This window comes from Microtus pennsylvanicus, chromosome 10 (genome assembly GCF_037038515.1).
Source record: "Microtus pennsylvanicus isolate mMicPen1 chromosome 10, mMicPen1.hap1, whole genome shotgun sequence".
Lineage (NCBI taxonomy): Eukaryota > Metazoa > Chordata > Mammalia > Rodentia > Cricetidae > Microtus > Microtus pennsylvanicus.
In genome coordinates, this window is record NC_134588.1 from 22,384,009 (window position 1) to 22,408,429 (window position 24,421).

A 24,421-nucleotide genomic window follows, 5' to 3' on the forward strand; every position below is an offset into this window, starting at 1 on the left:
CGAGTCTGATCAGAGTAAGGCTGTGCAGTAGAACTCAAGCTTCGTGAATCCTAGGCAAGCACCCTAACTGAGCCCCAACTCCCCTTGCAATTCCTCTGTCCCAATGATGAGTTGCCATGCTAATACTGAGTCACCAGCCAGGCTGTTCCTACCTGGATTGGGTGCCAGTGAGTTCAACAAGACTTCTCACGTGGAGACCTGAGGGACAGTATGGAAACAAAACCAAAAACTGCTAGCTTGGCTTACCATCAGTGTGTCCTGCGCTGGCTGGCTCTTGGTGATTCTCCCTGTGTCACTGTATCCTGGTCCTCTGTTGTGTTTCCTATTGGTTGTTTGTCCTGAGTCTGATCAGAGTAAGGCTATGGGTCTCTAGCATCACGGATGGTGTTTCACACATTTTCTGGGAGGCCTCTACACTAGGTGGTAGATTCCCTAATTCCCTCCTTCCCTCCCCTCTCTCCTTCAGACTGCTTTTTCTCTTCCCACCCTCCTCCTCTCCCTTCCTCCATGAGCTGGGGCCTCAGGCATGCTGGGACAGTACTCCTGTACCTAGGTGTGCTTCTTCATCCACTGATGTTAGGTCTGAAAGCCAGGACAAATGTCTGAGGTATCATTAACGCTGGCTGACAGGCTCTCCCTGCAGCCCTCAGTCCCTAACTAGTTGCAGGATCCTTCAGGTGGGCATACTCTGCCCCCCTCCCCTAAACAGTCTAGACTTCCCCTCCCCCCAGCTGCTCTTCCCTTTGTAACCCAGCCATTTCGGCTACTCTGGTCCTTTTACCTTTTTTTCCCTTTTGCCTTTTTGGCCTCTTAGCCTCTTGGTTTCCTGACTTTCCCCTCTCTCTGCACAGGGCGTTGGTCATGTCCACTCTGGACTCTCCAAGATGCCTTTGCCTCTGGCAATACTCTTTTTCATTTCTACAATAAACCCTCTTCAACATACCTAGGAGCAGTAATACCCTCCTCTTTGTTTCTGTAATCCCCAGGGAATGTCCATTGAGGTTTCGTGTCCATTGAGGTGACAATGCTTTCATTTCCTATCCAGTCACCCAAAGTGTTCCTGTAGAAAGCCTGTAAATATTTTATTGCATTTATTTATTATTTAATTATATGTGGGAGCATGGGCATAACATGGCATACATGTGTGGTCAGGGGTCAGCCTCAGGGGTCAGTTCTCTGTTTTCAACTCGAGGGATCTGGGAATTGAATCCCAAGCACCATTTACTACTAAACCATCCTTACTGGCTCCAGAAAACCTTTCCTTCCAAGTTGGCTTCCACAGGTATCTCGTACTTTTTATATTAAAAAAGACCTTTTGTGGCTTGCTTGCATGCTTATGGCTTTTTATTGTGATCATTCAGAAGTCATGGGTTGAATAAATGTGATATATTTGACCCACACTCATTATTATCTGGCTGTGCACTATTTTATCACTGTTACAGTAACCAGGACTGTTTTGCTATCAAAAACTTGGAAGCCTGATGCATACATTTATTGAATGAGTAATTCTGTTCATAGTGTGTTTTGAATACTAGGTTGTACCCTTTTAATTTTTATTGAGCACTATGTTTTTCTCTGCTCCCCTCCGGGCCTCTCCCCTCCCCTTCAACCCTCTCCCAAGGTCCCCATGCTCCCAATTCACTCAGGAGATCTTGTCTTTTTCTACTTCCCATGTAGGTTAGATCCATGTATCTTAGGGTCCTCATTGTTGTCTTTCTCTGTGATAGTGATTTGTGAGCTTGTTTTCTTTGCATTATGTTTAAAAACCACCTATGAGTTAGTACATGTGATAATTGTCTCTCTGTGTCTGGATTACCTCATTCAAAATAATGTTTTTTAGCTCCATCCATTTTCCTGCAAAATTCAAGGTGTTGTTTTTTCTTTTTCTGCTGTGTTAGTACTCCATTGTGTAAATGTACCACATTTTCCTTATCCATTCTTCGGTCAAGGGACATTTAGGTTGTTTCCAGGTCATAGCTATGACAAACAATGCTGCTATGAACATAGTTGAGCACATGGCTTATGGCACGGTTAAGCATCATTTGGATATATACCCAAAAGTGGTATTGCTGGGTTTTGAGGAAGATTGTTTCCTAATTTTCTGAGAAATCACCACACTGACATTCAAAGGGGCTGTACCAGGTTGCATTCCCACCAGCAATGTAGGAGTGTTCCCTTTCCCTGCATCCTCTCCAGCATAAGTTGTCATCAGTGTTTTTGATCTTGGCCATTCTTACAGGTGTAAGATAGAATCTCAGAGTTGTTTTGATTTGCATTTCTCTGATGACTAAGGATGTTGAGCATTTCCTTACGTGTGTTTCATCCATTTTAGATTCCTCTGTTGAGAGTTCTCTGTTTAGGTCTGTACCCCATTTTTTATTGGATTATTTGTTCTTTTGATGACCAATTTTTTGAGTTCTTTGTATATTTTGGAGATCAGTCCTCTGTCCCATGTGGGGTTGGTGAAGATCTTTTCCCATTCTGTAGGCTGTCATTCTGTCTTGTTGACCATGCCCTTTGCTTTGCAGAAGCTTTTCAGTTTCAGGAGGTCCCATTTATTAATTGTTTCTCTCAGGGTCTGTGCCACTGGGGTTGTATTTAGGAACTGGCTTCTTGTGCCAATGCTTTCAAGTGTACTTCCCACTTTCTCTTCTATGAGGTTCACTGTGGCTTACTTTACGTTGAAGTCTTTGATCCATTTGAAGCCGACTTGATCATGGTGGATGATGGTTCTGATGTGTTCTTGGATTTGATTTCCCAGTGTTTTATTTAGTATTTTTTGTATCAATGTTCATGAGTGAGATTGGTCTATAATTCTCTTTCTTAGTAATGTCTTTATATGGTTTAAGTATCAGGGTAATTGTAGCCTCATAAAAAGAGTTTGGCAATGTTCCTTCTGTTTCTATTGTGTGGAACAATTTGAGGAGTATTGGTATTAGTTCTTCTTTGAAAATCTTGTAGGATTCTGAGCTGAGTCCTAGGGTTTTTTTTAGTTGGGAGAATTTTGATAACTGTTTCTATTTCTTCAGCAGTTATAGGTCTGTTTAATTTGTTTATCTGGTCTTGATTTAATTTTGGTAAGTCATATTTATCCAGAAATTTGCCCATTTCCTTTAAGTTTTTCAATTTTGTGGAGTACAGGTTTTTGAAATATGACCTGATGATTTTCTGGATTTCCTCCATGTCTGTTGTTATGTCCTTTTCATTTCTGATTTTGCTAATTTGGATACTCTCTCTCTGCTTTTTGGTTAGTTTGGATAAAGGTTTGTCTATTTTGTTTTTTCTCGAAGAACCAAACAACTCTTTGTCTCATTGATTCTTTTTATTGTTTTCTTTGTTTCTATTTTGTTAACTTCAGCTCTCAGTTTGATTATTGTCTGTCGTCTAGTTCTCTTGGGTGAGTTTGCTTCTTTTTGTTCTAAAGTTTTCAAATGTTCTGTTAATTCACTGGTGTTCTCTTGGGTGAGCTTGCTTCTTTTTGTTCTAAAGTTTTCAAATGTTCTGTTAATTCACTGGTGTTGGGTTTTTCTAGCTTTTTATGTAGGCCTTACGTGATATGAACTTTCGTCTTAGCACTGCTTTCATTGTGTCCCATAAATTTGGTTATGTTGTGTGGTCATTTTCATCAAATTTTAGGAAATCTGTAATTTCTCCCTTTATTTCTTCCTTAACCATTGATGATTCAGGTGAGCATTGTTTGATTGCCATGTGTTTGTGGGTTTTCTGGAATTAGTATTGCTGTTGTATTCTAGTTTTAAGCCATGGTAATCTGATAAGATACATGGTGTTATTCCATTTTTTTTAATATTTGTTGAAGTTTTTTTGGTTACCAAGTATCTGGTCAATTTTTGAGAAGTTTCCATGAGGTGCTGAGAAGAAGGTATATTCTTTTATGTTTGAATGGAATGTTCTATAGGTGTCTGCTAAGTCCATTTGAGTCATAACATCTGTTAGGTTCCCTTATTTCTCTGTTAATATTTTTGTCTGACTGACCTGTCCCATGGTGAGAGTGGAGTGTTGAAGTCTCCCACTATTAGTGTGTAGGGTTTAATGTATGATTTAAGCTTTAGAAATGTTTCTTTGACATATGAGGGTGCCCTTGTATTTGGGGTAGATGTTCAGTATTGAAATTTCCTCTTGATGGATTTTTCCTGTGACTAATATGAAATGTCCTTCTTTGTCTCTTTTGATTGATTTTAGTTTGAAGTATATTTTGTTAGATATTAGGATAGCTATAGCAGCTTATTTCTTAGGTCCATTTGATTAGAAATTTTTTTTTGCCAACCATTTACTCTGAGGCGATGTCTGTCTTTGAGGTTGAGGTGTGTTTCTTGTATGCAGCAGAAGGATGGATTCTGTTTTTGTATCCGTTCTGTTAGCCTGTGTCTTTTTATAGGTGAGTTGAGTCCATTTATATTAAGGGATATTATTGGCCAATGATTGCTATCTCCTTTTAATTTAGTTTTCATTTTTGGTGATGTTAATTTGTGTGTTTTTCCCTTCTTTGGGATTTGCTGCTATGAGATCATCAATTGTCTGTGTTTTTGGTGAGATAGCCAATTTTCTTGGGTTGGAGTTTTCTTTGTAGTACTTTGTGTAGGGCTGGGTTTGTAGCTAGGCATTGGTTAAATCTTGTTTTGTCATGGAATATCTTGCTTTGTACTTCTATGGTGATTGAAAGTTTTACTGGGTATAGTAGTCAGGACTAGCATCCGTGGTCTCTTAATTATGCATTATGCTTGACCACAACCTTCTGGCTTTCATTGTCTTCAATGAGAAGTCAGGTATAATTCTGATAGCGCTGCCTTTATATGTTACTTGGCCTTTTCCTTTGCAGCTCTTAAAACTTTTTCTTCATTCTGTATGTTTAGTGTTTTGATTATTATGTGGCTAGGGAACTTTTTTTAAATCCTGTCTATTTGGTGTTCTGTAAGCTTCTTGTATCTTCATAGGAATATCTTTCTTTAGGTGGGAAAGTTTTCTTCTATTATTTTGTTAAATATGTTTTCTGTGCTTTTGAGTTGAACAACTTCTCCTTCTATACCTATTATTCGTAGGTTTGGTCTTTTTATGGTATCCCATATTTCTTTTTGTTATAATTAATGTTTTCTTTGACGGATGAGTCTATTTCCTCTATTGTATCTTCAGCAATTATCTCTTCCATCTTTTGTATTCTGCTGTTTTGCTTGTGTTCATGGTTCCTGATTGTTTTCTCATGATTTTTGTTCCTATAATTACCTTTTCTTTATTGTCTCTATTTCAGTTTTCAAGTCTTGAATAGTTTATTTCATATGTTTGATTGCTTTTTCTTGGTTTTCTTTAAGGTATTTTCTGATGCCTTCCAATTTTTTGTTTGTCTTTTCCTCCATTTCTTTGAGGGGATTTCTCATTTTTTCTTTAAGAGTTTCAAACATTCTCCTGAAGTTATTTTTTAAGTCATTTTCTTCTGCTTCATTTATATTTGGTTGTTCAAGTCTTGCTGTTGTAGGGTCTCTAAATTTTACTGGTGCTGTGTTGCTCTTTGTGGTGTTACGTGTGTTCTTACCTTATCTACTCATCTTTTCCTCTAATTGGTGTGGTTGGGGCTATCTGTGATTCTGGTGATTAATCTTCTAGGTATCAGTGAATCCAAGGCTCAGATGGTTGTTCCTCATGGTACACTCAGTGCCAGGGTTCTAGTTACCCCATTGGTCACTCTGTGATCCTGAAGATTGCCCAGCATTCCCTGGCTTTGCTCTGCTCCTGTGGAGTTTGCTGTCTCAGGCTTGCTCTGGCCAAGGTAATTGGCTCAAACCTGTTTCTGTAATTGTCCCTGGTCTGGATCCACTCCTGCAGAGGTCCCTGCTTTGGGGTTGATCCTGCAAAGGTCTCTGGCTCAGGCCTACTTCCTCAGAGGTCCCAGACTCATGCCTGGACCCACAGAGATCTCTGGTTCCTGCCTATTCTCTCAGAGGTCCCAGATTCATGCCCAGACCCGCAGATGTCCTGGCCTACGCCTAGTCCCTCAGAGATCCTGGTTCAGGTCTATTCCCTCAAAGGTCTCAGAATCATACCTGGACCCGCAGCGGTCTCTGGCTCTTGCCCACTCACTCAGTGGTTTCTTTCCTGTATCTACTCCTGTGGAGTTCGCTGTCTCTGGTCTGCTCAGGCCCAGGTTGCTGGCTCAGTCCTGCCTCCATAAATGTCCCTGGTCTGGATCCACTCCCACTCCCATGGAACTTGCTTTCTCAGGCCTGCTATAGCCTAGGTAGCTGCTAGCTCTGCTACTCAACTTTTAAGCTGCCTCAGAGGGATATGTGGGCTTTAGTTGGCCTTCCTTCTGGGAAAAAAAAAAAAAAAAAGCTGTTTCCATTGAGCGCTTCTCTAAGGGGTTTTCTTACTCCCACTTCCTCATTCAATTGCTGATTCTGCAGTTGCTTTTCTTAGACATCAAGAATTCTGTCCTGTCACTCACTGATTCTGTTTTCCTTCCTGTTCAGCATATTCTTTGTAGTCCATTGCCTTCACAACTCTTGACAGTTCTTTCCCCGTATATACATACACACATATATATACAAACACACACATACATACACATATATGTATACACATACACACATATGTGTGTGTATATATATTTTTTCTACTAGAAATACCCTAGCTCATTAATCTACCTTTTGAGCCTAAAGATGGGTCAACCGATATAGGTGGGTATAACTTGACAATCAATCTGGTTTATACCTCTCTAAATAATTCTAATATTGACCCTTATATGAGCAACAAAACTCAATCACCTCTTTTTTTTTAGTTACTAACTCAACAATGCTATTTCAGATCTTTTCCTTTCTCCTTAAGCCTCAGATCTGTTCTTTCCTTCTAAAAAGTGGCCTGACTGTGAAGCTGTCTAAAGGGACACTCCAGGATCTTTCCACAAGACCAGCTCATTTATTTCCCCTTCCTTTATAACAGCTAAGATATTTTGTGTTTTCTATATATCATGTGTGTCAAAAATTCCTTATTTTAACAAATATCTACATTGCTCCTACTGTGTTCCAAGAATAGTCCAAGGGATCATATTGCCACCAAGACTTCATTGTCAGAATTTTATATATAATAATTCATTTCATTCTCATATGGCATTATTATTATTATTATTATTATTATTACTATTAATCTCCCTGAAATGTACATGGTTAGGTTAACTAACCAAAATCATCATATGAGCCACCCTCTCAAAAGTATATGCTCTTTTTAGGCCATATTTTGATTCTTTTTCAAATTACCTATGCTGGGAGTTGGGTATGTGAACACACACAGTGTCTGTGGAGCTGAGAAGAAGGCAATAGATGTCCTGGGGCTGGAGTTTTCGGGGAGAGTAAGTCATCCGATAAGGGTGACTGCAATTGAACTTGGACCCAACTCAAATCAGTTCCCGTTCTTAACCGCCGAGCCGTCTCTCCATGTGCTCTTGGCCTGTTTTTCCCATGGCTGGTGTAGCATTTTTATTAGACATAGTGTATTGGGTTAGGAAAAAGCATTACACCGAGAGCTAAGATAGAGGGGTTTCATAGGTCCCCCAGCTCTTGCATCTAGAAAGAAGGAAAGCTGGAACTTGAATCAAGTCTCCAGAGTTTTGCTTTCGCCTCCGCATTGCCTGTTGCTCCATACAAGGTTCATCCTCTCTGCCTGCTCTGCACCCTGATCCACCCTGCATTCCCAAGAACCTCTAGGAACAATAGGCACAAGGTTTCCCATCTCCAAAAGGAAGCCCGTTTTTTCTGGCTTACTTTTCATAGCCTCTGTCGGAGTCTGTGATTAGAGCTCTTGTTTAGTTTTCTTCCCCAAGACTTAGTGCGGTGACTGGCGTGCAGCAGATACATCATTATTATGGCGTGGACAGATGACTGGGAGTGACCTTAGGGAAAGGGGTAAATTGGAGACTGGCCACATGATTCAAGTTAGCTCACCCCAGAAATTATTAAATATTTAATGTGAATTTATTTAAAAAATTTTAAAACTAATTTCTATTTTGAAAAAGATAGTACAAAGTCAGAATTCACTCCATCTCCTTCCTGTAAAACAACACAAAGTATCAAGGAAAGTAAGAAATAAATTCATATTATGTGCTGAACAATTGTAGTGATAGCTAAGTTCAGATGAAACAGAAATTAAAAAAAAAAAAAGTTCCAGGATGGGCACCAAAGCTACAGAGAAACCTTGTCTCAAAACAAAACAACAACAACAAAAAGAAAAACTTAGTAGAATGAATGAGCCAGTTATAATAGAATTATTCTCATAGTCATTTAAGATGATATTGAGCCAAAGTCATATGCTAAACAGCAAAGACCGGTAGTGTCTGTAAGGAGTCTTTTTCTGTCCCACCAGCCAGCTCGCAAATAATGACATAGAGACTTTCTATTAATTATGAAAGCTTAGCCTATAATTTAGGCTTATTCTGAATTAGCTCTTATCACTTAAATTAACCCATTTATATTAATCTACGTTCTATCACGTGGTATTACCTCTTCCATCTTGCTCCTCCTGTTTCCTCTTTGTGTGTCTTGGGTCTCTTGAGCCTTAGTTCCTCCTTTTCCTTTCTCTCCCTGGAAATTCTATCCCCCCCCCCCTTGCCCAGCTATTGGCTGTTCAGAATTTTATTACACCAATCACAGCAATACATCTTCACACAGTGCAGATATCCCACAGCAGGTGTCCCTGGTCTCCAGGATCTGACTGCCTCCCAACTTTGAATAGCACCGCTGTAGACATGGACTCAGGCTGAATGAAGCCAATTCTTAGGAGGGCTTGTGTCTGTTTTACTTGTATGCTCATCTGCAGAGGAATTCATTTGCTATCTCTCTCTCCTGTGTGATGAGAAGTGACTCTTCTTAGCTAATGGCAATTTAAATTTAAATTTAAACCTGAGATGGGTTTTAAAACTCTGTGTCATGCTGGGGATGGGTGGGTGGCACACTCTTTAATCCCAGCACTCCAGAGGCAGACCCAGGTGGATCTCTGAGTTCAAGGCCAGCCTGGTCTGCAGTGTGAGTTTCAGGACAGCCAGGGAAACCCTGTCTTGAAAAACAAACTAAAACTTCTGTGTCACTAGCTCCTTAGACTCTGTTGGTTCTGAGGCATATGGAAGCCTTTATGCGGCTTCTCCGTGTCCTATCCTGAGCAGGGCTCTGAAGAATCCCTACAGCCCCTGGCTTGCTCCTACACACAGCCAGCTGCATTCACATTCTGTGTCTGGAGCGTTCCTGCCTGCCCCCGTAGAAGCAATCATGGCTCTCCAGACCACATCCTCACCACAGTTCCATCTGCAATGTTGCTTCAGTTAATTCACAATCTGTCGGCAGAGGCCTGCTTATGTTCAGTGGAAGTTTCTTTCTTTGTTTTTATTTTATTTTATTGTTTCTGTAAATTTTTTTGAGACAAGGTTTCTCTGTGTAGCTTTGGAGCCTGTTCTGGAACTAGCTCTGTAGACCAGGCTGACCTCAAACTCACAGACATCCTCCTGCCTCTGGCTCTCAAGTGCTGCTATTAAAGATGTGTGCCACCACCGCCCGGCTCAGTGGAAGTTTCTAGCAGCAAACAATTCACCAAATAACCTCTATTGTACTATCTTATTATATTGTCTACCCTTTATTTGTTACCATTGTTTGTTTCTTCTGTGTGTACCAGTTACTTTTCTCTGCTGCAACAAGCTATCTTACCAAAGCAAGCTAAGGTGTGTTTGAGCTCACACGCAGTTCAAGGGTACAGTCCACCAAGGTGGGAAACACCTGGTGGCAGGGATAAATAATGTAATACATTCAAAATTAAAAATGTATTACATTTTAAAAAGTAAAGCCTATCAGAACAAAAACACAGTAGATGTAGGGCTGGGTCTTCTATGTGGAATGCCTGACACTCTGAATGCTATAGGCAAGGAAGGATGATATAAATGGATGTGTGGCCTATCTATAAAACACATGTACACCACACACATACACACAGCCATTATAGTATGCAGGTTAACAAAAGGGAAAAGAATGAAAGACCCCAATCCCCAAACACACAAAAAGACAAAGAGTCTTTTCTTAGGCATTCGGTTTGGGGGAAAATTTTGTTTGTTGTTTTATTTTGATTTTTGAAACAAGGTCACATTGTGAGGCTTTGGCTGGCCTAGAACACACTATGTTGACCAAACTGGCCCAGAACTCAAGAGATCAAGCTGCCACGGCCCCCAGAGTGCGGGAGTGTGGGCTCCTGTACCTGGTAGTTGGTTTTGATCGTGTTTATCTCCTGGAAAAGGTGGCATGGGGTCCTGTGTGTCAGTAATCCACTAGAACAAAACACTCTCCATTAACAGGAAAAGATACCCAAACTGAGGCTCTTTCCAAAGAGAAGAGCATCGGCACACTGAGATCAGTCCCGAAAGCCTGCGTTTGTACCCCCTGGCATCTACCGTTAGTGTTGACAGCAGGCTCCTTGCTTCCTCTTTTAATCCCCCCACCCACCCCTTGAGCTGTGTGTCTGTCTGCCAGCAGTTTCTCTTTCCTTACATACAATGACTCCTCCATACGTGGACCTTGGAAAGCAGCGTGACCCAGTTAGGACTTGTAGGAACTGCTTTGATTTCCCAGCCTCCTGACAAAGCTGCAAAACCTATTTAGTTCAAAGAAGGCTAAATCGCCAGGAGGAATGTCAAAATTGTTTTATTTTATGTCTCATCTCTCAAGAAAAGTGATGTATAGAGCCCTCTCCACTGGATATCTGTTAGTGTTCGGAAGTTCAGGCCCAGCAGGTCCTCCGTGTCTCACTCTGCGGCGTCTTCATTCTGCGGCCCGTGGCACTAGCTAAAAAGATTAGCTTGTGTCTAAAGCGTTTTGCCTGCAAATCGAACAAGATTAGAGAGTAGTGCTGCCGCCTTATCAATCGCTGGGTGTGTGCTACTGTGAATTCAGATGGTTTTCCGTTTTGCGTGTGTGTACCTTTTTGCAGGCGTGTGTGTGTTTATTGTGTGTTGTGTTGGATGTCTTCCGGCGTTGCTCTCACATTATTTTTTGAGACCATCTCTTAGTGATCCTGGAACATGCTGATTCCACTAGAGCAGTGGTTCTCAACCTGTGGGTCCTGACCCCTCTTGGGGGGGGGGTCACATGCTTCTTTCACAGGGCTCGCATGTCAAATATTTACATTACGATTCATAACAGTAGCAACATTGCAGGTAGGAAGTAGCAACAAAATTTTATGGTTGGTTACCACAATATGAGGAGCTGTACTAAAGGGTCAAAGCATTAGGAAGGTTGAAAACCACTGAGCTGGACTGTCTGGGCACGGTTCTCCGGTCTATGTCTTACGGGCACTTGAGTTACAGGAACATACCGACACACCAGGGTTCCGAGCATGAGTGCTAGGGATCAAACCCAGGTCCTCACCTTTGTGTGTCAAGCATTTTAGTCACTGGGCTATCTCCCCATTCCAGTTTCCCGTCGTTCACTGTGGTGGACGATAGGCTGCCCTTGATAGGCTGTGTGCTCTAAGATTGGGGAGAGGTGAGGGGACATGAGGGGCAGGGTGCCTCTGCACTGTGGGCAAGCCTTAGCCAAGGGCCACAGCTGGAGAAGTGTAGCCGAGGCAGCCATGACGGAAGGGTCTGGAGGCGGTGGGAGGGCCCAGAGACACTGTGAGCCAGCCCTAGAGTAGCTGTTCTGGAACAGTTTGAATCAGGGCAGTTCCTGTGAGTCAGCAGTGGGCTCCTCCCTGGGGTCGACTTTATTGATCGGCTGTGATAGTAATGGGCCAAGCTCATTAAATGACACTGGACGCATCAGACAGAAAATGCAGTTACATATCAGGAGGTCAAATTGTTAGCTGCAAGCGCGGTTTTCCCCCGCATGCTCATCACGGGGCTTTTATTTAGGAAAATGTTGCCCTGTGGAAGGCAGTTTGTTTCATTACTTGAGTTATCACCAGAGCTGGCCCTCCTCCAGCTCTGGTAATCCTCTGAGGTTCCACAGAGAAAAAGAGAAATATTTTGTTTTTCCTCTTCTCCCCACAGGGTAATTGGCTTACATATAATTTAATTATTTCATCAACTAGTTAGCCTATCCCTGTGAAGAGCACCCTTAGCTCACCCTCCCTTTGTGGGTTAAGGTCTGTATCTGTTTGCCCATCCTTCTGATGGCATGCGTGGCTGAAACAGCTGCCTAAGAGCTCAGCTGGACCACTCTATTTTCCATATTTGCAGAGATGTCCTTGGAGGCAGCAAAAGGGTAGCTAGTGATTTAGAGAAAGAAGAACTAAGAAAATGATCGGCTCAAACAAGGAATTACAGCCTTGAGAGTTCTCTAGTGAAGTCATAATTCAGATCACCTTGGAATGACTGTTTTCATCACTAAGTCACCAAAGGCTCCTCACGGGGCGGAGGGATGTGAAGGGAGGACTTTATCAGTGTCTGGTCACGCGATGGTGTCGCCTCTTAGCTGGCTTTCTTTATTCACAGTCTTGCTTCAACTTTCCCCTTCATCTTCTTCGAGGGGAGATGTTTTCATCCTGACAGGTTCCTGTACAGACTTTATTTCTTCAGTGCTGGGGAGAGGCTGGATCCGTAGAGTGCCTGCTGCTCTCACATGAGGACCTGAGTTAGGATCTCCAGCACCTATGTTAGGATGGACACAGGGCTGCACCTGTAACTCCAGAGCAGGGCAGGCAGAGAAAGCTGGGTCCCTAGAGCTTGCTGTTTACCGGTCTGCTGAACAGATGAGCTCAGGGAGAGTTAGAGAGAGAGGGACAGAGAACAAAATTAAAATTAAGACGGAGAGTGATGGCAGAAGACATTCAACATCATCTTCTGTCCTCCACATATGGACACACGGGAACACAAACATGTCACACACACACAAAGGAAATCTAGCCAAGTGGATGAAGATAAATATATGTTTAAAAAATGAACTTGGTTGTGTATTTATTTCTGAGGATTCCTGACATCCATGCTTAATGTGTGTTTGGTTGAGGGTCTCCCAGCCAAGCCCAGGACCCATCCGGAGCCTTGGTATTATAAATAGGCTGTATTGGGATGTTATACTGAGTCCGTTTACTAAGACTTAATTGGTGTCACATGAATTGGTCTGGCCTAAGAACAGCCAGCACAGTTGCCTATGACATTTCTGGGACCAGCTGAGGAGTCATGCTTTGCTGAGCTGCTTTTCTGCTCGTTTTTCCTGAGGTGTGGAGCTGGTTCCGTTGCTTTTCATGGTCATACCATTGAAAGGCCCACAGTGATTTAGATCATGGACCTCCAAGGCAGGTTAGTATCCTCTCTTAGGAGTGAAAGCGTTCGGCTTTCCACATGGGAGAGTTCATGAGTGACTGCAGCCACTCCTAACCATCACAGGAAGAGAACATCACGCTTTCCCTACCCCCCTGTAAGCCTCACTGCCCTGGGCTCATCTGCTTTCGGATCTTTTCCATAGCAGACGGCTTTATGCAAATAGGGCCAATTATTTTTGGTCATAGTAACTATCACCTTGCATTATGAGTCAGTTCTAGATTTTACTGAAACTGACATGTTTCTTTGAAAACCCACCCACACCAAGAAGATAGATTATCTTGTTTGCCTGCTCTGCCAACCCACAAACAAGGCTGTGGTTCCCTGTCTCAGTGACCCTCAATGGATGCCCTTTTGTAAAATCTTATAGGTCTCCCTGACTGAATAACACTGATTTCCAATGCCAGTTCTTGAGCCATCTTTATTAGTAAAGAGATGAATACCATGTTATCTCTGAAATGTCATTGCTATTTTAGCTAGATAGGCTAAATGTTACTATCACTCAATGTATTTATATTGGTTTTTCTTTCCTAGAATTTTTATTTATTAGGCATATATGAGGAGGGGCAATATGTGTGTGTGAGTTCAGTTCCTTTAGAAGCCAGAAGAAGGTGTCCTATCCCCTGGAGCAGGGGTGGGGGTGGAAGGCAGGAGGTAATGGAGAATTGTGAGCTGCTCCATGTGGGTGCCGGGAACTGAACTTAGGTCCTTTGCAAGTGCAGATCCTCATCTTAACTTCTGAGCTCCTTCCTAGAATCTCTCCAGCCCGTTCTGAATGATAATCATAATAAAATTATTAATTTCTCTAATCTCTTTAGTAACTTTTCTTGAGGGAAGTTTTACCAATCCCGTAAGTTTTCACTTTTCTTTCTCTCTTTCCCCAATGGCTGTCAGATGTGTCCATCCTGAGCCTAAAAGCCACATACACCCAAGAGAGCTGTGAATGAGTGCAGCCTCACACAAAATTATAGGCTTGCTTAAAGCATTATGAGATGTGTGTGTGGTGTGTGTGTGTTTTGTAATTCTGTAGTGAAGTTCTCCAGAGTGAGCCTTGTAGTTACCTCAGCATCAGAAGGTTGGACACAGCAGGCGTGCGGACAGGTTATTTTGTGGAAGGGCTCTCATGAGATCGCTGCATAGATATCTAACCCATTCCTGTTTAACTGGAGTTTGAGACAGGGTCTTTGTATAGCTCACGCTGCCCTAGAACTCATTATCCAGCCAAGGAAGACCTAGAATGTCTGATCCTCCTGCCTCCATCTCTTGGTACTGGCAGGACAGGTGCGAGCCACCAGTCCTAGGTTATTTATTGAGACAGTGTCAAGGAAACACCCAGAAAACAAGCCTTGGCTAATTAGCATTAAACCTTGGCTTGCGTTCCTGATCCTCAAATCAGAGATTTAATTTTTTGGCCTGAAGGCCATCTGTTCTCTTTAGATGTGCCTGAACAGATCAAAAATCACCCCTGCCCATTTGCTGAATTTCCTTCACACTGCCATTCTCCTATAGAAGTGTTCAGAGAACACTCGTCCCGTCTTCTGAATGTGGGGGATTAGCTGAAGTACTCACTCCCTATAATTAGGGACAGGTGGAAGATGTGGTCAAGCACTTCTTAACGACCTTGGTGGAAGGATGCTGCCCCACTGAGGGGCACCTGCATCTGGGCAGCTCGCTGATGCCACAGGAGTTTGGTTGATATCTGGTTAATTAGTTCCACCCGACCCCTCCCCCTCCAGCCATGTTTGTTGTGAGCTGGGCAGAGTTCTTAGCACTTTGTGTATGAGCAGAAGGATGAACCAGTGTATTCAAGCATTTCTGATTTATCTCTTTCAGGTTGAAAATTGGTGTCCCCGTTTACCTTGGAGAGCGAAAAATCCCTATGAAGAAGCCGATCATAACTCATTGGTAAATGTCTGTGGAGCACTCTTTCTCCCCTTGGGCATTCGGGTCCTATGCTACATGATGCACGCAGCGTCCTTTGGAAGTGCCAGCTGAAACCCCAAGTCTAGCTGGCCCAATCATAGACCAGTTAGCGTAGATTTATTTATTGAACAATTCTCTGAAGGTCCCAAAATGATGGGCCACAGAGAAGGATGAGCTCTTGTGCCAGATGTGGAGGCCTTGGGTGATCTAATGAGGGGACTGGCTGTAAATAACGACCAGGCTTGTCACCAGGCTCTAATGCCTGCTGAGGAAGATTAATGAGGAAGGACGGTCTCAAGTGTGGAGGTCAGGGGAGTCCGAAGAGAAGATGGTGAGCAGCTGCATGTGGAAGGACAAGCAGTGCTCTGTGAGGTGTGGGGAGAAAGGCGTGTCTCTCCGGGAAGTCTGTCTTTGGTATCATACTACAAGGCTGGGCAGGCAAGGTCAGAGGTTTGGGTAAGCTGGGTTGAAGATGCAGTGCAATTAGAAAGAGGAAGGGACTCCAGAGACCTTCGATGCTATCTCGAAAGCGTGGGCATTTTTGCATTTTCTTTAGACATAGATCAGCAAATCATTCGAAAAGTCTTTATTATCTTTCATTGTTTTTCTTTGTGTGTCTGTTTTATTTGTATGCCTGCATGAGATTTTGTGCACAGTGTACATGCAGGAGCCCATAGAGGCAAGACAAGGGCATCAGACCCCTGGGACTAGAGTTACAGATGGTAGTGAGCTGCTGGGAACTGAACCCCACTGTTCTGCAAGAGCAGTCAGCGCCCTTAACCACCGAGTCTTCTCTCTAGCCCAAAGCAGACACTTTCCGGGAAAGGTGAAGGTGGGGTTTAGGATGTGTCTCGGTTGGTAGAATGCTCACCTAGCATGCAAGAAGCCCTTGGGTTCAGTCTGCAACATGGTAAAGTGGACTTGGTGGTGCGTGCCTGTCATCCTAGCACTTGGGAGGTAGGGGCAGGAGAATTAGAAATCATGATTATCCTTGGCTACATAGAGAATTCAAGACCAGCTTAGGCTACCTGACACCCCATCATGTACTAACGTAATAGAGCTCACCAGCCCAATAGATGTCTCAGCAAGCAAAGGCGCCTACTGCCAAGTCTGAAGACTTACGTTTCATTCCCTAGGACCCCCACGATACAGAGAGAAAACCAATTGCTGCAGGTTGTCTTCTGACTTAAACACACACTTGAGCGTGGGTGCGCGCGCGTGCTTACAAGCTCACACATGCACACACATTCTAAATAAATAAAAACGTAGTAAACAAGAAAAACGTAAAACGCCAGATAGCGTTTTTGTCTTTGTCGGAGCTTTAATCTCACGCCTGCTCAGTTCCGTAGTCCTAATGCAGAGAGCAGCCATGGGTAATTAATATGTCATGAAGGGTGTGGCGGTGTTCCACTAAAATGGCATGTACACACACAGGCAGCTAGGAGGACCGCTCTATGGCCAGGGTTTGTGAACTCAAGTGTAGACCATGGGAGACTGTGGGTCAAGGAGGGAGACAAACGCTCAGAATGAGCCATGAAGACGGCTAAGAGATGGATTTGCTTTGCTTGACGGATACCACGTTTCTCTCATCTTCTAATCAGAGGCAGCATCCAGCTACAGTATCCAGAGGAGCAGGAAAAATAGTCTTCCTGGGCCTTAAATTATTCTGCTCTGAATCTTAAACTGTACTCAGCCATGGTAGAAACAAACCCGATCCCTAGCTTTTAAAATTCCTTAGAAATATCCAGTTTTGTTGGTTTGGCCCAGGACAAAACTAGAAAATGATCATTTTTCCCCATCTTACCCTGGGAGGAGAGGCTCTCTGGGAACCCGCACAGTGTTGGCTGGCCTGTTGGAGCTGATAGCTTTTCCTGGTGGTCAGCTGCCTAGAAGGAGCCTCCAGGACAGATAAGTCTTGGCACAGGGGATTTGAAGGTACATCGGGTAGATCCATTGTGAAAACTACATTCCAGCGTCGCGCAGGCTTCACAGTGACCATGCCTACTTTCTCAATCTCTAATGTTTTCAGTGATATCCCTTGTAACAAAATCTGCACTGGGGGGAGTTTTGTTTCAATTTGCAGTCCTCCTTCTTCTTAAAGTCTTTCAGTCACATTTATTTTATTTGTGCATGCATGTGTATGGGCATGTGTGTGCCATAGTGAGCATTGGAGGCCAGATGACAACCCGTGAGTCAGTCTTCTGTCTCTTCCACACGAGGGTCCTGGGGATTGAACTCAGATTGCCAGGCTGTTTGGCAAGAGCCTTTACCTGCCGAGCCATCTCGTTGGCCCTCTTCCCTCAGGACTCTTAAGCAAGGGCCATGCAGAGAGTCAAGGTTGATTTCTGAAATCCTGGATTTAATTGGCTCTCAGGTTTAAAATGTCCAATCATGAAAATCACTTTCCATCCTAGGATTTATTTAATCTTCTGTTCACTTTATTCCGTTTCTTTCTCTTTTCCCTAGGCGGAAATCCGTACGGATTTTAACATTCTCTATAGCATGATGAAGAAGCACGAGGAGTTTCGGTGGATGAGACTCCGGATCCGGAGAATGGCTGATGCGTGGATCCAAGCTATCAAATCTCTGGCAGAGAAACAAAACCTTGAAAAGAGAAAACGGAAGAAAGTGAGTTTCTTAATTCGGTTCCTTTATATGGCAGCTTCCTCCTAAAATTTGACTTTGCTTGGAAACAAGATGAAGAGCGATGTCATATGTCAAGTGACATTCCATCAGAGATGAGCTCGGCATCTCCTCGCCCAAGTCTGAGGTTTTCTTTTCTCACGCTCGATGTCTTCCTCTGTGTTCTGTGAATGTGTGCACAGATAGACACATCTCCAGACACACACGCACACACACGCATACACACAAAACAAGATAGATGGTGACTGAGAGGTAGCCAAGGACAGAAAGTAGGGCTGGGCCATGGTTTCCATACCTGCTACATCCACTTCTTTATACACACATGTGCACACACACACACATACATGCACACACAAGGTGGATGGTGACTGAGAGGTGGTAGCCACAGAGAGAAGTTTGGGGCAGACAATGGTTTCCATACCTGTTACATCCACTTCTTCATACACACACGTGCACACACACACACACACGTGCACACACAACAAGGTGGATGGTGACTGAGAGGTGATAGCCACAGGCAGAAAGTAGGGGTGGACAATGGTTTCCATACCTGTTACATCCTCTCCTTTCCTTCCTTCCCTCCCTCTCTTCCTTTTTTTCACCATTTAATTATTTTTCTTACTATAGAAGAATGTTTCTAGCATAGAACATGTAAACATTTTAATGACATGGTTCAAAAGCATAAGGCATACATTGGTATGTAGCCATCTTCATCACACGCTCCCACAGGCACACCCCCCACCCCCGCACACACGACACAGGAAAGATCTTATCCACTATGACTTAAACTTAAGTTTCAGAACTCTTCCAGTTTCAGAAATGAGATACCCAGGGGAGAACACTGCTTCTGAACCATGTGCATTAAAATGGTGGCCACTATGTGATGCTATACATATTTTTTCCTCAGTAAGAAAATAATTGAGCGGTCAGAGAAGGGAGGGGGATAGGATGGAGTGGGTGCAGCTGGCGTGGAAACCAAATTTCTCTCAGCACTTCATGCTTGGTAACTTAACACCGCAACCATTTACATAAAAAGAAAAAGATTAGTTTAAAAGTGCCATACCCTCCCTCTTTTTTCTGTTTGTTTGCTATTCTGAATTATTTTTGTATTATTATATTTTTTTCAATGCACGTTTATATTTTAATGAGAGAGAGAAAGAAAAGGCATGGACTTGGATGGGTGGGGAAGTAGAGAGGATCTGAAGGGAGTTAGGAAAGGGGAACCCATAACCAGAATATATTGTTTGGGGAAAATCTATTTTAAATTTTAAAAACAGGAAAAAAAAACCCTCATACCTGAAAATCCTAAGGAAAATGAAACACCTGGATTGACTGTGTGTTTCCAATTTTGGGCAAGCACACACTGGAGGGCTGATCACTATTTCTGTAGAACACGGTAAAGTGAGCACGCAAGCTTCGAGAACAATTTAACACTTGTATCTTGTCATATGCCGAGGTATTGATAATCTTATTCTGGAGCCATTGTGAACATTACAGTGTAGAAAATGACTTACTGGGTGTCTCCCTTCGTGGAGTGGAAGTTTCACTGCAGGAGACAGCAAGGGCTGGTGACAGATGGGAGATGGTATCTGGAGGTATTATCTCCAGCCTTGGGTTTGGAGTGGCACTGCCAGGAAGAACCCTTAGTTTATTTTATCTTCGAGGAAAAGTGAAGTTCCTCGCTAGAGCCAGTGGAGAAGTCTCCAAATAGCAATTAAGTTGTGTCCCCTGAGAACTAGCCTTTGATCTCTAAAGGCTGTTTCCACTAGGTAGGATAAATGGTTCTTGGGAAAATGGCTCATTAAGGTCGGAGACAGAAATTGCACTTGATGAGCTTAGAATATCTTCTCATACCCCAGAATAGAAAAGCTACCAAAAGTGCCTACAATTCTGGCCAGAGAGTGGAGATACCAGCTGCAGCAGGCTCCCATGGCCAGACTGGGTCAGCTGGATGGGGAGAGACCAAAGTTCACTGAAACACATCAAATATGCTTATTTCCATGGTTTTATATTTAAAAACCAAACAAGCCTCATGAATCATAATAAGAGGATGTTTAAGCAACAGGCTTGCTGGGCTGGGAGAGCCCAGTTGATAAAGAGCGGGCCACACAGGCATATAACCTGAGTTTGCTGCCCAGATCCCACTTCAAACGCCAGGTGTAGTGGTACATGCTTGCAATCCCGACACAGGAGAGGCAAACACAGGAAGTTGCGGTACTGTCTAGTCTGTTCCGTCTCCTCTGCACTGGCTTTACAAGCGTGCACCACCACGCCCAGCTTTTGTATCTGGGCTCTAGGGATTCGAACTGGGGTCCTGTGTTTGTTCATCAGATTCTTTGCTGCCTGACACAACCATATGTTCTATTTTTAAAAATCAGGGTAATCTGTAGTTCACAGTCATAGCGCAACCAAGGGCAGTTCCTGATTTTAACATTTGTCTGAAACGGTGAAACATTATTTCCTTGCTTATTTTATTTATACCTTGTAGAAAAATGGCATACCCCTTGCTCAGACTTCAGTGGTTCCTTTATCCGGCTGACTGCTTTCTGGTGTGCACAGATTTTGAAGGTGGCTCCAGAAGTCCTTATGCATTTCCTCTTTTGTTTTCCAGATTCTTGTGCACCTGGGGCTCCTGACCAAGGAATCTGGCTTCAAGATTGCAGAGACGGCGTTCAGTGGTGGCCCTCTTGGTGAACTAGTTCAATGGAGTGATTTAATTACGTCTCTCTACCTACTGGGCCATGACATCCGGATCTCAGCTTCGCTGGCTGAGCTCAAGGAGTAAGGAAATTACTTTTTCAATTTGAAAATCAGAATACAAAAACGAAACAGTAAACTCGTAAAGCTCCTCTATTAGGGTGCGAGTTCTCGTGGGGGGAAAATGAGAGTGATAATTCGCTAAACAGGCGATAAGAAGATTATTTTCAGGAGCTTAATATATACACTATGAGAAGGATAATATGTTTTCATTGGCTGCTGGCTCCGGGGCTTCATAAATGAACGCCAGGAAAACTCAAGCGAAGGCGTTTATTCTTTGCTATTCCAGGTGTTTCCAACATCTGCAGCGCAAGACTCTATTGACTTGCCTAATTCCCTGCCTCTTGCCAACATCCATGCTACTCCCTGCTCAACATCAAGCTTTCTAAAACTCAAAACAGGGCCAGTTCCTGTTTATAATTTAATATGAGTAAAATGGGTTTCCCGAAAGCCCGAATTCAATCCTTTCTCGGTTAGCTAACTTCCACCTCAGTCTGCTCTTCCCTGAGTCTTCCGTCCCACTGAGGTTTGCACTCAGTTCTCACCCCCATCTCAGCGCCTTTTCAGTTGATACAGCTGCCCGAACAGAAAAACTAGGGTCCCCACAGCCCCCAGAAAACTGCCAGCAGAGACTTCTGACCCAGCATGCAAGTTGTCATGTCGCTGTGCCAGCCCTTGCGAGGCCACCAGAGATGGTAGAGAGCAATGCACGTTCTACCGTTTCTACTGCATTATTGACACACCAAGGTTGTTGGCAGTAATCCTGTCTGAAGATAATCTTAGCAGTCCTCGCCTTGCTTTCCAGATGCCAGGCACCATGATAAAGGTTTGCGTACAGTAGAAATACCGGGAATTATGATAGCAGTAGTGTTGGTTGGGGCTATTTTTATGTCGAGATTAGGTCTGTGTAGCCTAGGCTGGCCTCAAACTCAATATATATAATTGAAGATGACCTTGAATTTCTGATCTCTACCTTCACCTCCCCAGGGCTGTGCACCTCTATGTTTGGTTTATATGGCGGTGGGAGTGGATCCCAAGGCTTTATGCATGCCAGGCAGGTTTTATACCAGCTCGGCCCCACCCCAGCACTAATGGTAGCTATTAGATCTATAGTGAGCCACTTACTGTGTGTTCATACTAAGCACCTCGTGGTTTTAGGTTTAGTGTTGTTTATGACTGTATGTGTGAGCATGTGGGCACGTGTGCCTCTGTGTATGTGGAGGTCAGAAGACAGCTCTCAGAAAGGCAGTTCTCGTCTTCCACTGTGGGTTCCAGTGACAGAAAGAAGCAGGAGCTTTTGCCCAGGAAGCATCTTGGCAGCCGTATATTGTATTGTATGGAAGCAGGAGCATTACTGAGGAAGCATCTCGGCTTCCCATATATTGTATTGTATTTAAACCTCAGCACCTGGAAGTAGATGCTTTGCCATTTGTGTTTTAGAGCTGAGGAACCTGAGCCTGAGCCGCCTGAGGTTTCAGGGTAGCATGTAGATACCTGGATCTGACCCTGGAACTGACTTCTGCAGGCTTTTTGCAACAGCCCTCCCTTTCTCCTTCAGAGTTGGATGAACTCTGAGTACAAAGTTGCCCTTTGTACCTCAAGTGGTTCTCTTTCTTTACCAGACTGCCTCCTGTTGCCTTCCTGCATGCCTTCTGAGGGCTGGGATTCAAAATGGGGTCCGAAAGGTGACCGGCATGTTGTTCCTCAGCTGTCAATCTTTGGACAATCACAATTGATGCATTAAATAATAATCTTACTAATTACAACTCTATTAATGCTAATCAAGGTGTGGATGCTAGGCTGTAAGAACAGGGGGTGCTGAAAATGGAATCTCACCACTGTGTTCCTGCCTCTCACACATGGTGCCCGGTGTACTCTGGCTACTGAAGGGATGAGAGAAGGAACGTGGACGTGAGTGGCGAGTAAGCGGATGAGCACATGGAGGACTGAGTAATCAATCAGGCATGACAGTGGAGCTTAGGAAAGATGTTGGGTGTGATTATTGCAGAGGCTCGCTTGATGGTCAAGGACAAGTCAGTATTAATCTTTGTGAATATTGGGATGAGGGCCATATGTACAATATGGAGGAAGGGGCCATTGAGACAAGTAACCCAGACTGCCTCAAACTTGCCATCGAGGATGATCTTGAACTTCTAACCCTCCTGCCCCTGCCTCCTGGACAGTTTGACAGGAATGCACCACCACACCCAGTTTATATGGTGCTGGGAATGGGACGAAGGGCTTCAGGAGTTCTAGGCAAGAGCTCTGCCCACTGAACAACATCCACAGCCCCTAGATGTGCTTTATTGAAAATGAACATTACAGAAGCAACACAGAGAAATGATCCCCAGTTCTTTGCCATTCATTAGGATTGCTTGGGGAATTTTTTTATTTCACTTTCCAAGAGATTTGGGGATCTCCTTAAATCCTAGAATAGAACATTCCCAGGGTCATTAAGTTACAAGATTTGGAAATGTCATGGTCTAAATATTCTGTGTTACACTGTAGGTAGGTCTACTATTCAGATGAGGTTGAGAACCAGTAGCCAAGGCGGCCCCTGGGTATAATCTGTTGTTAGCGGCCCAAAGCCAGCCTTCGGCCTGGTTTTGCCAACATTGTCTGGTTGCAGAGCCACACCAACTATTACTTAACTCATGGCTGCTTCCACCCCACAGAGGCTGAGTTGATTATGAAAAGTGTTTATTATCCAGCCTTTCATAGAAAGTTTTCCAGTTCTTCAGAAGAAATCAGTTCAATAGAGCTTAACTTTTTTTTTTTTGGAAGCCCAGAAGGGGCAGAAGGGGCCTGAAGCAGGAAGTGTCAGGAACTGTGGAGCAGCTTGTGTCCCCTGTCATTGGTCAAAAGTGGGACTTTTGTAAACAGTCAGGTGTGGCTGTGGGATGTGAGCAGGGAAAGGGTCAAAGGTGGTGCCTGGTGTCTGGGTACATGGCGCCTACGCCTTGGACTCATTCTGACTAGTCAGGTTCACAGAATAGCACACATGTTGTCTTCTGTTAGCGCAAGGGCAGTTTGGATGTCAGGGTAGAGAGGGTGGGTCAGTGGCTGGAAGACTAGATCATGAGAATGTCTAAGCCTCAGGGCCAGGTCTATCATGAGTCACTCATGACAATGCAAAAGTGTATGGGGAGCTACTCAAGCTGAGGGCTGGGAGTCAAGGTGTTTAGGGAGTACAAACGAAAGGGAGAGAATGTCATAGCGTTTGTGTTTGTTGTGTGACTTTTTCTGGGGACATTTTCACCAGGCCCCAACAAAAGACCAAAGAAATGATTCCACTCAACACCAGCTTAGTGAGCCAGTGAATTTATCAGGGTTACTTAATAGGATTGTGGATGAGGGGTTACTTAGGAGGAACTTGGTGACTCAAAGGCAGCTGCATCACCAAAAAGCCCACCCCGGCATGGGTAGCATGGGTAGCAGCTCATTAAGTTGCACCCCTCAAGCTCCCTGCATGCTGTGCAGGCAGATCTACTGACTACAGAGTCTTCTCTCCTAAGCCATTGCTACTGCTTATATAACCTTAGGCGGGTCCTGTGAATCCTGGTCCAGGAGCTTCCTGGGACTCGTGAGTCTCATTTACTTTCTGGACCTTGTAAGTTGTATTTCCTGAGTCTTAAAGAGTCCCTTTCTAAGAGAGACTGTTTGAATTTGGGGGAAGTATCTGCATATCACTATTCAATCCCCTCTCCCCATTCTGGAGGACGATAGGAGGAGAGATTCAGAGAGATGAATCAGGTTAGCTATCTCATGGTAACGCCCATGTCTGCTCCACAGAAGAGACGGCTC

The 24,421-nt window shown here is 43.7% G+C and overlaps 1 protein-coding gene and 1 non-coding gene across 5 annotated transcripts in view; both read left to right on the forward strand.

Annotated features, from left to right (window-relative positions):
* The window catches only part of Mgat5 (alpha-1,6-mannosylglycoprotein 6-beta-N-acetylglucosaminyltransferase), a 293,844-nt gene that overhangs the window by 167,595 nt on the left and 101,828 nt on the right, over positions 1 to 24,421 (forward strand). For all 4 annotated transcript variants that reach the window (XM_075987774.1, XM_075987776.1, XM_075987777.1 and 1 more), the window contains exons 6-8: positions 15,128 to 15,199; positions 17,684 to 17,845; positions 20,472 to 20,641. In XM_075987774.1, the coding sequence (XP_075843889.1) occupies positions 15,128 to 15,199; positions 17,684 to 17,845; positions 20,472 to 20,641 (404 nt within the window). The remainder of the gene's footprint in view (positions 1 to 15,127; positions 15,200 to 17,683; positions 17,846 to 20,471; positions 20,642 to 24,421) is intronic.
* On the forward strand, positions 99 to 207 carry LOC142859235 (small nucleolar RNA U6-53/MBII-28). The gene has a single exon (XR_012912150.1). It is a non-coding gene; the product is annotated as a small nucleolar RNA U6-53/MBII-28 (small nucleolar RNA).